The sequence below is a fragment of the Telopea speciosissima genome, chromosome 4, assembly GCF_018873765.1.
Source record: "Telopea speciosissima isolate NSW1024214 ecotype Mountain lineage chromosome 4, Tspe_v1, whole genome shotgun sequence".
NCBI classification, from domain to species: domain Eukaryota; kingdom Viridiplantae; phylum Streptophyta; class Magnoliopsida; order Proteales; family Proteaceae; genus Telopea; species Telopea speciosissima.
Window position 1 is genome coordinate 8,766,519 of NC_057919.1, and position 11,176 is coordinate 8,777,694.

An 11,176-nucleotide genomic window follows, 5' to 3' on the forward strand; every position below is an offset into this window, starting at 1 on the left:
TCTATCTCTTTTCTCCTCATGTGAATGCTGGCGTTGGCCACACTCTCGGATAGAGAATTTTTTCCCTTATTATAAATAGAAAGTGAGAAAAAAAGAGGCGCTGGTGGCTAGTGGGGCAGCTCTCCACGGCCCTAAGGTAAATGGCTTTCCAGCGGCGGCGCCACCACCTGCAGCAACATCAGCACCAATACCTCCGCTGCCTGATTCCGACAATCTCAATCGTTTCCGCCGCTCTCCTCATCTTCCTTGCTCTTCTCTCTTTTCTCGCTCCTGCTCCAGTCGATAATCTCCCCCTCGGCCGCCGCTACCTCCACCGCTTCTCTGTAAAACTTTTCACCCTTCTCTTCTTCCATATTTTACCTTTTTTTGCCATTCTTCATCTTATTTGATCTTCTCCTCTTTTCATTTCTTTCTGTGGTGTTCAGTTCGATAATGACATTGGAGTTCACGACGATGCGAATTCGAGTGGTGTTTTCCGTGTTCCGGTTGGGTTTCTGTGACTCTATTCCGTGTTTATAGTGTTGTGATCACTACGCTTTGTCTGGATCTTATTTTCAGTTCTAGCTTGATTTGATATTTGTTTTCTCCCCTCTCTTCTCTTTTGCTTTGCATTTTAGATGGACGGAGGGAGTTTAGGCCATGATATCTGGGGTTCAACATTGTCCAGATTCTATTACGGATGCAGTAATGCCAGCAATGAGTTTGCGAGTGCGTCTCTGTTCTTTGTTTCTGATGTTTTGTTTTCTTTTGTTTATCCAATATCGTTGTCTATCTAACCTGTTCAAAAAATGTTTTATTCTTCTTATTCGTAGTTCCTAAGGCTGTAGATTTCTTAGATCCAGTAACTCTGCAGGTTTGATGAGTATATACTTCGTAGAAGTAGAGCAGAGGGGATCGTTCTTATTGGAAATTAATGGAATCTTGATTTGTCTTCTTATGGGATTGTAGAGAATAATTTGTTCTTCCAATAGTAGAATACACAATATTTGTTGACCCTGTTTAACCTTTGCTTGTTAATTGGGCTTCCTTGTGATTCATTTTGTAAAGTGTTTCACTGTTATGGTGTTTTTCCTTTTATGTCTAAATTAAGTTTGGTTTAAGTCTATGATGTGAACTGCTTATATTCAATGGTACAGCACCGGAAGTTATCACACAACCCAATCGTTATCTCTCGATCGCAACCAGTGGAGGCTTAAATCAACAAAGGACAGGGGTGAGATTCTTGAGCTCTCAGTTTGGTTCAGGTTCGACTTGGTCACGTTTGCTAATGGTTTTGTGAGCTTGGAAGAATACTTTATTTGCCTTGGGGTATCAACTGTCCAAGTCTATGTAAAATGTTTGTGCATTATTTATTTGTAGGTTCTTTTTTTTCCTCCCTTTTAAATAAAGAAGCTTTAAGTGGTTTATATATTAAACAGCATCACGACTACCATAGAAATGACTGGTAATCTTTTAGTTTGTTGTTCCTAACAAAGTAAGAGATTAGCCTTCAAACCAGCAATACCATTTACCAACTTTGGAGACTGATCTTTGATGCTTTTTACTCTCTATTGTTGGGGTTCTTGTTAGGTTATACACATAATTAGAAACTTTCTGTCTAAGTAGCACATAACCAATGAATTTTCCCACTCTACACATTGATCTGAATGAATGATCTCATATAATGGGAATAAAAAAACTTCACAAATGAAGGAAATGGAAGTACTTTATCTAGATCAGCTCCTTGAGTCATCCAAAAGGTGAAATCTCTAACATTCAGAAGTTTTGTTTGGTAAAACTTCCATTTCTTACCGACGAGCCTACTTGTAATTTCATTTTCTGGCAGGAGCTCGAATAAAATACTAGGGATGGAGCTAGGCATGGCTGTTAGGTATTGTGGGTTGTTTGGGCTTCCTGTCATCATGTCCCATAAGTTTCTGTTGATTCTGTCTTCTTCAATTTAGTCTAGAACTCATTCTGTTAATATATCATTCAACATAAGTTTCATTTTCATTAGGTAACACAGAAGTCACTTTAATTGCCAAAAATACTAGTTATTGGAGTCCATGAGTGTTGAGTATTAACATTTCAAGTAATGTATGTTCTTATCTTCTTTTTTTTTTGGTGAATAATATATGTTATTATCTTCCTTATCAATTGGTATGTAATATGTAATCCTTGGCCCTGATTTACAGAAAGGCACATCAAGTGCCCTTTATTAACATCATTTGCGATTTTTTTTAATGAATTTGCAATTTTACTTGAAATTCAAATGCTAGATGTGTACTGAATACCGAGCAAGATTTCAAAGCGTAGTGTCAGACAATTTTATGACCATTGTTGAGTGAACCTTGGAAATTTTCTTTAAAGAAACAATACTTGTTTCAAATGAATTCATGGTGTGTTTGGAGTTCTTTCAGTAAGCCTGTTAACTTTTAGAACCCTGGCTAATGTGCATGCCACACATTTAACTGTTTCAATAATTTGAAATTCCACTTGGAAAATTTGCAGCAAAAATGCTGATTACATTTTCCTGTAACAGCTTGCAACTGGTGTTGCCATTGGCAATACTATCAATCAATGCATTTTCCTACATAATGACTGCACAAATTCCATCGTTTGCCATTGTTGAGGCTATACTATAGCTATTGAACTTATTTTTGTTCATGATGTAATTACTTGGTACTAAAAAGCTTCAATAATCTTTGAGATGCCAAAATTCTTATACCAATTATGTTATGCAGATAACAGATGCTGTTGTTGCCGCCCGCATCTTGAACGCTACTCTTGTTGTTCCTAAGCTGGACCAGAAATCTTTCTGGAAGGATGCTAGGTTTGTTAATGAGCAATTCGAAACAATTCATAGTGTAACATTTTACAGTTAGCTTTGTTACTTGCTCCAAGTTTGCTAATACAAAGGGTGAAAGATTGTATATTTATTTGTGAGAGAATGTCCTCTGCAGCAAATTTAGTGAGATCTTTGATGTGGATTGGTTTATTTCTTTCCTCTCAAACGATGTTAAAGTCATAAAACAGCTCCCAAGAAGGCGAGGGAAACTTTGGACTCCATATACCATGCGTGTTCCAAGGAAGTGCACTGCAAGATGCTATCAAAATCGTGTACTACCAGTCCTATTGAAAAAGCATGTAAGTACTTTCTGGAAAGTTGGATGCTTTAATTTTCTATGAAGCTTCTTGCAAGTGTACTTTTGTTTGTTGCATTTCACGTTCTGGGGTTCTGGTTCTTTTAGCTGAAACTGGGTTGTTTTACACAGTGTACCGCGTTGCTGAATTTTATGTTCATTAGTCTGTCTGTAGGGTCATTTGTTGCATTGTTTCATCCGCCACAGAGGTGAGTCCTGTTCTGTTAGACTCGGCTTGCTGGCCAAAATTTGTACTGGCCTGTAAAGTTCTGAAAGTCTGAGTGACTGAGTCAACATAAATAATCTTTCATTTATTGTTGATGTCCATGCTTAGAATACGTGCCATCATAAAAAAAAAAGGCACACCCACATATGCAGCTTATAGGGCAGAGTTTGAGTCTGTGACAACAAAGACCGTTGACTGCATGAGTGAAGAGTGATACAGTGCAAGTTGAAAGCGTTAAAAAGGATGAGGGAGAAGTCCTAACATGACTTAGGTTGAAGGAGGGGGCAAAGGCATTGGTGTTGATTATTTGATAGAAGATACATCCTAGATATAGTGGAATGATGGAACAGGAACTGTGTGGCAAACCTAATGTAATTGGAATAACTGGATATGGTACAGTTGAGTTAAATAACCATTCCGAAAGGGATGGAACATGAACTGAAGATGAGCATATTAATCTTTTGAGTCTGACTTGACCTCTGGTGACAAGATGAGTAATTCATGATGAAGGACATTTTATTGAACTGATCTCTTCACTTTTGTACCAAGAGGGAGGAAAAAAAAAAAGATCTATTCACTTGAGTAACTTCTGTTTCTGTGGTTTCTTTGATTTGTGAGATCTCTCTCTCTCTCTCTCCCCCTGATGCAGTTGCATTAGGCGTTAATCCCATAAGGAAGTCTATGTCCAAGTTTGGGAGGCTCATAAGGTGCTGGTGGCAGTCCAATGTGCTGGAATTGACCGTTACATAGTTATATTGTAGGTTGAGCCTTTTAACTTTTTTGGGTTTCATTGTAATGGGCCTAATCTATAAAGTGGGTACATGGGATTAGTAATTACGTTAAGTGTTTGAGTTAGATTAGAATACTTAAATAGTGGATAAAGTTCAGTTTTGAGTTTATTACTTTGAGTGTGTTAACGTGAATCAGGAGTCAATTTAGGAATTTTAAAAGGTCTATATATTTAGGGCTTTTGTCAAATGCCCCCCTGAAAATGCCCATTTGTCCAAATGCACCCCTACAACTTTACAAATTGCAAACTCCCCCTACTTTCAAAACACTGTAACACTTTGGTCCAATCTATTAGTCTGGGACGTTAGAGGTTAGTTTTAAGGAATCTAATGACCAAAATGCCCTTATGATAAAAACCAACCAAAATTAAAGAATAAAGTGACCAAATTGCCCTCATCTTCCCCAAATAGTTTAGGGTTTGAAACTGAAAATCGAAAAAAACCCTAAAATCATTCAAAAAACTATCTTCCCCAAATCCTTAGCAATCTCCTTTGCATTGATTAGAAGCCTGTACACAGTAGGGTTTCATAACATCTGAACAAGTAGTATTATTAGCGATGTTGCAGTTAAAAGCACTGGAAAATGTGGCGGTGCTGTCTTCAAATTCCAAGCTTCATTTGCTTTGGCATTTTCAGCCGGTGGTGGTGCAACACTGCATGTAAGCCCTTTCTACCATCTCCGCACTCGCTAGAAAACAAACCAGGTGGTTATTTTCCATAAAGGTTAATGTAGCTGAACATGGTTGATGCACAATCGTTGGTTAGGTCATTCAACTCAGTTGCATAAGGGCATGCAAATTCCTTAAAGGCTCCACAACAGAGCTTGGGTAGATATTGTGGCCCTTTGCACTGGCTTGTAATTGTCTTTTAATTACATAATAATAGAGTAAAACTTAGAAGAATATTGGGCTAAATATCCACAAGTTTCTATCAAATATATCAGAAAAGTTCTAATTTCTAATCCTTCCATTTTTCAAGAATTGGAACAAAAATAAGGTTCTTATTCGAATAATCTGAAGAAGAATGAGAAATTAAATCAAGAATGGATAAAAATTAAAGAAAAGAGAAACTAACTCTTTTTTGCCTGAAAGAGATTCCGGCCGGTGGATCTGTAAGATTCTAAGACAGTCTCTGCAAAAATCGAATTGAAACCAAATAATCAGAAGACAGAGGACATAGACAAAGTTAAACTTATTGAGAGAGTGTCAGAGTGATATTTATGTGGAGTTCTGAATCACCTGAGATGAAGCTTGAAGCAGTCATGGTTGTGGAGAAGAAGAAGGAAAATGAAACAAGAAGTAATTCAATGACATGGTTCTAGAGAGAGCTTGTAATCGCTTTCCCCTTCTGATAGAGAACTCGATAAGAATCCAGAGAGTGGGAGAATTGCCCATTTGCAATCTCAAAGAGATCATTACTGGAAGAATGGTTTTTTGGATGATTTTAGTGTTTTTTCGATTTTCAGTTTCAAACCCTAAACTATTTGGGGAAGATGAGGGCAATTTGGTCACTTTACTCTTTAATTTTGGTTGGTTTTTATCATAAGGGCATTTTGGTCATTAGATTCCCTAAAACTAACCTCTAACGTCTCAGACTAACGGATTGGACCAAAGTGTTACAGTGTTTTGAAAGTAGGGGTGGAGTTTGCAATTTGTAAAGTTGTAGGGGTGCATGTGGACAAATGGGCTTTATCAGGGGGGCATTTGACAAAAACCCTTATATTTATTATACACCTCCATCAATTAGAGATGATTTGAGTAAGAATATGAGTTTCTTTTAAGAGTTTTGGCGCTGTTGAGCAGTGCCATATGGGATTGGTATTCCAAACCTGATTTCCTCTCCCCTCTTCTTTTTCCTAAACAGATCGATCTTATATCTTTTCCCTCCCCTTCCATCAATCTGATTTCTTTCCTTAACAACGCAATGTTCCCTTCATTTCAGATCTTATCACAAATTTGATCATTAGACCTGTTTGCATTTGAGATCCATAATCTGAATTTTCATATTGCATTACTCTCTTGTTCTTTCTTGATGTCGCTGGGCAACCTACTATTCCTTCTTCTCATCTACAAGCTCCAATGCTTGGGCCTTGGGCGGTTTCAGACTTTGGTTGTGCACAAGAAGGGATAAAATGTGATTAGCACATTGTAAATAGTTGCTTCCAAAAGATTATAAACACAGAATATCATGAATCCTCATTTCATCATCCTTTTTTTTTTAAATTATTTTTCTTTCCTAATATGGTTGTCGGGTTGTGCTAGAAGAAAATATTCTTCTTTACCCTTTGGTTATTTTTTTTTAACTTTTTTTTGGGGAATAACAAACTGAAGGATCCTGTGAAACATATGAGATTGATCCTGTAGCACAATAAAACTTGTTGGCTGAGTGAAGAATGTCCCAACCCTATCTATTATTTCTTCCACAATGCAAGTCCTTTCGCCTCTTTCTCTCTTGTTATCTCTCTGACAGTAAATGCTAGAAAATGATTGAGTGGCAATGGGCCATTGACCAAATCTCATGTTGGTTCCTGGATCACATGAAGACCCAGGCTTGGTCTAGAAATGTGACCCTGATAAGGTGGGCTGTGCATTGAGCCCATGGTTTTCTTTTCTTACCTACGGGGATGGGCCTAGGCTGCATTGTGAATTTTGGTGGGTTGAATTTCAATCATACAGTTGTGATAGGTTTATGATAGATTATAGGTGGATATTATTCATTAAGTGACATAGGATGTACCTTTCCTCCTTAATGGATTTTCAAATGTAGGATTGCTTTTAATAATTCTGCATATTTTGAGATTCTTCTTGTCCATTACAATGCACACTCAAATGTGGTTTATCGCATACAATGCACACTCAAATGTGGGTCATCGCATATTCAAATATGGTTCATCTAGCCATCCCTGGATTTGATTTTATTTGGAAACCTTTGCCATTGAGACATTCATGGAGCCCATGGTCTTGATTTTAGAAAATGCTTCAGACCTTACGTTTACTTCATATGATTCAAAGACTTTAGATTTCCTTTTATGATCAAGGTACTGATTGATCGAAACCAAGAAATAACCCTTCAGTTGTGAACTCGGAGAAATTTCCTTTAAAACAAACAATTCTATTGCAGAGAGTTGTACTGTAGAATTTGATACCTCAGTTGAAATATTATGTGCTTTTATTTTTGACACAGGCTGTTCAGCTCACCAAGTTCGATTACAGGCTTGCAAATAAGTTGGATACTGATTTACAAAAGCTGAGATGTAGAGTTAATTACCATGCTTTAAAGTTTACTGATCCTATATATGAAATGGGCATGGCATTGGTCCACAGGATGAGGATGAGAAGCAGGCATTTTATCACCCTTCACTTGAGGTAATTTTCATCCATGGCCATGGTGCTGTCCTCTTTTTTTTCCCTTGCCTTGTCTTACCATCTTGTATATCACTGTTTTCTCAATGTTGGATAAGCAACGACACAAAAAGGAAATTATATAAAGGCATACTTTGGTTCTTCCCCTCAAGCCTTTTCATTTCAGTGACTTGGACTGTTCAATGGAAAAGCTGGCTCCAGGACTAACCTGATGTGGTAATATTTGACCGAATGCATAAGCTTGGAACAGTTAAGGATGTTGTGGATAAAAATATCTGCTGATTGGATGAGTAAGATGGTTCTGTTGAACTTAGAGTCATGTGTGATTCAGTATGTTGCCAATACATCAGATTCCATGTTTCTGCATTTATTTACGGTAGTGAAACTTTGGGCTAGAGTTAATTATATAACAAATTAAATTAAAACAGTAATCCATCATAGGCTCTCTCTCTCTCTCTGCCCCCCTCCCCCCCCCCTAGTGGTTGTTGAAGTATCAACTTGGTTATGCAATTAAATGATTATTTCTTAATGCTTGATGCCAATACACCTACTTATCCCATAACTTACATTGAGCAACACTTTACCTGACAGAGAAGTAATAGACAGAGATATCCTAAAATCTTCCCCTTGCAGAAAGAATAAAGTGAAATGCTTGGCAGATGTGCTTGAAAATATTTTCATCCAATAAAGTTAATCATGAAAGTTCTGTAGAAAATGTAATGGTTAATTTCTGTAACTAAACATTGTGTTCTATTATTAGTGAATATTAGGTGCTCAATTTCACCCTCCAAAAAAAATATTAGGTGCTCAACTGAATTTTATTGTATGCATCATTTGTAATAATATTAAACCTTAAAAATGCTTTCTGAAGATTAGTTTACACTACACCTAGCTAAACATCGTCAGGTATATGGGTAAGATTTAATATAAATTCAACTTCTTCTATTCTACAAAAATAGCTTTTAGAAATCATAATATTGAAGCGACGACATAATGTCAGAAACAATTTAAAACAAATGGAGCATTGAAGGCAAAATATCATATTCTCTCCTGATAATTTGCATTAAGATAAGGGAGGCAGTGGGGATGTTCGTTGATGCATCATGCACCTGTGACAGGTTTGAACCCGATATGCTTGCATTCTCTGGATGCTATTATGGTGGAGGAGAGAAGGAAAAGAAAGAACTTGGTGCTATCCGTAGGAGGTGGAAAACATTGCATGTGAGTTTATTAATTCTGTTTCATTAGTGAACAAATCTTTGAGATATATTAATCATGCCTTTGATGTTTTCTAAATGCGTTGCAGAAGAACAACCCAGACAAGGAACGGAGGCATGGAAGATGCCCCCTCACTCCAGAGGAGGTTGGACTTATGCTAAGAGCGCTGGGATTTGGCAGTGATGTTCACATCTATGTGGCATCTGGTGAAATATACAGAGGGGAAGAAACATTGGCTCCCCTTAAAGCCCTCTTCCCAAATTTCCATGCAAAGGATACTATAGCGAGCAAGGAGGAGTTGGCACCATTCTCCTCATTTTCCTCTCGCATGGCTGCACTTGATTTTATTGTTTGCGATGAGAGTGATGTATTTGTAACCAACAACAATGGCAACATGGCCAAAATCTTAGCCGGTCGGAGGTACAATGATAAATGATCTTTATTCTTCTGGGTACCCAAATTATCCAAACTGGTAATGACACAACATTTGCCTTTTTCTCATTGCAGGAGATATTTCAGACATAAACGTACCATTCGTCCAAATGCTAGAAAACTGTATTCTTTGTTTCTGAGTCGGGCTAACATGACTTGGGAAGCATTTGCATCTAGTGTTCGTACTCGTCAGAGAGGCTTCATGGGAGAGCCAAATGAGGTAAGGCCAGGCAGGGGTGAATTTCATGAGAACCCATCATCATGCATATGTGAAGATTCTGAGGCAAAGGCAAAATGGGATCGAATTTCCCATAGTCAGTCTAAGGTTGACCAGAAAAGTGGGAAGGGCAATGAAGCAATCAAAGATTTTGGTGTAGTTGCTGGCAATCAATTTGCTGATGATGAGCCAGACTCCTCTGATTCAGATTACAGTGAGAATCAGGATGGGCCAGGGGAGAGGACAGATTTGGACTATGATCTGTTCCTTAATTCCGAGGAACCTGAGTTGGAAGAAATGCTATCAGATTGATGAAGCTGCTTGGTACCTAAACAAAAAAAATTTTGCTTGTTCCTAACCCATTTTTTCATTAAATTCTTTGGGACTTCGGCCTTTTTTTTTTTTTTTGACAGTTCTGCTTATTTGGAGAAAACCTTTTGACCAGAGCTGGAGCCTGGAGAGTGATACTCTTGTATATAGAGCAATGGCAAAAGAGCTGTACAGCAACATATTTAAACGAAACAAATTAAAATTCAAGGACCTTGAAGGCAAACTGCATGTTTCAAATTCAGAGCTTCCTTGTACATCAATGGAGCGTCCTATGGTTTCATAGTTGAAAAAAAAAAGTATTCTAGACATGCCTTAAAAGGTTATTAGTGTAAATTTGCAGAAAACGGGGCTGAAGAGGGAGGAAGCAGGAGGGGATGTAGGGTTGAGTTTATGTTGTATGGTTTTTCTGAATCTGTGAACGTTAGAATGCTTATTTGGTTCAGAATGTTAGTCATGTTTTCCTATGATTTAGAAATAGAAAATAGTTCAAGGTTGCAATATGTGCTCAAGTGTTCTACTTTACATCAATTCTTTGCCAATATTATATCTTTGATTAGTAATAGCTGCAACTGTTAAGAGGAATTTTCTGTTTGTTTGTTGGATGAGCAAGAGGGCATTATCAACAAAAGAGCAACTAGGACTTTCCTTTTTTGGGTCGCATGTTAACCCTATTTTGAAAAAGGGTATCCACCCAATGGCAAACTTTGAAAAAGGGGTCTGATCTGAATGTCTGATTCTGGTTTTCTAGGTCCAACGAGATGCTTTTCTCAGGTAGGTGGGCGGCCAAGCTCTTTCCAAATAAGGGAAAACTCTCAGATAAACGGTATATCTCTTCATCAACAGGATCTGATCCCTTATTTGACCGTTGATGGAATTTTGGACATTCAAAAATATGAGGCAGGAGTTGCAGAGTTCAGCTCAGGTTCATGTAACGAGAACCATCTCGTATACCCTTGAGCTTGAGCTGACGATATGAAATCCACTTTGTGGGTCTCGTCCTCGTATGTGAACCCGAGCTGCACCCAGAGTTGCAGGGGTTAATGATGACATTCACCCTGAAAAACAAAAATCCAAAGAATTGTTTATTAAAGAATTTTGTTCAATGATTGGAATTCCTGGGCGTAAAGTTCTTGATGATCCACTACTATGACAAGTGACGATACTTGGAATAATAGATAAAATTACACCTTGAGCTTACCAAATGTTACCAGAAAAATAAAAAAGCTATCATTACAACTGTCTTTATTTAATTAGTTAATGATGCAGCGAAAGAAGTTGGACATCATATAATTCAGGAAAAGAATGGCATTAAGCATAACATTAATAAATCACTTATTAAACATTTAACAATAAATAAGGGGGGAAGAGGGGGAACTGTTAATGCATAGCTTATGTTTGAGCTAGTGGTACAGTAAAAACTTGCTCTCATCCTAAAAATTTCAGCATAAAACTACATAGAGCAACAATTCAGCTTTAAATGC

General features: G+C 37.6%; 1 protein-coding gene across 1 annotated transcript; it reads left to right on the forward strand.

Moving 5' to 3' along the window:
* Positions 1-96: 96 nt before the first annotated feature.
* LOC122658558 (O-fucosyltransferase 6-like) lies at positions 97-9,918 on the forward strand. Its single transcript, XM_043853570.1, has 10 exons — positions 97-317; positions 426-485; positions 618-708; positions 1,137-1,213; positions 2,724-2,812; positions 2,943-3,126; positions 7,320-7,501; positions 8,617-8,719; positions 8,805-9,136; positions 9,224-9,918. Exons 1-10 carry the CDS (start codon positions 141-143, stop codon positions 9,675-9,677), a joined length of 1,749 nt encoding a protein of 582 aa, XP_043709505.1. The 5' UTR covers positions 97-140; the 3' UTR covers positions 9,678-9,918.
* Positions 9,919-11,176: the final 1,258 nt, after the last annotated feature.

What these genes read in the sequence shown, in the direction of transcription:
- LOC122658558 (XM_043853570.1), top strand. Translation starts at nt 141, where the DNA reads ATGGCTTTCCAGCGGCGGCGCCACCACCTGCAGCAACATCAGCACCAA. An exon ending in TAAATCAACAAAGGACAGGG is followed by an intron (nt 1,214 to 2,723) that starts GTGAGATTCTTG and finishes TATGTTATGCAG; the next exon opens with ATAACAGATGCTGTTGTTGC. An exon ending in TTTATCACCCTTCACTTGAG is followed by an intron (nt 7,502 to 8,616) that starts GTAATTTTCATC and finishes CACCTGTGACAG; the next exon opens with GTTTGAACCCGATATGCTTG.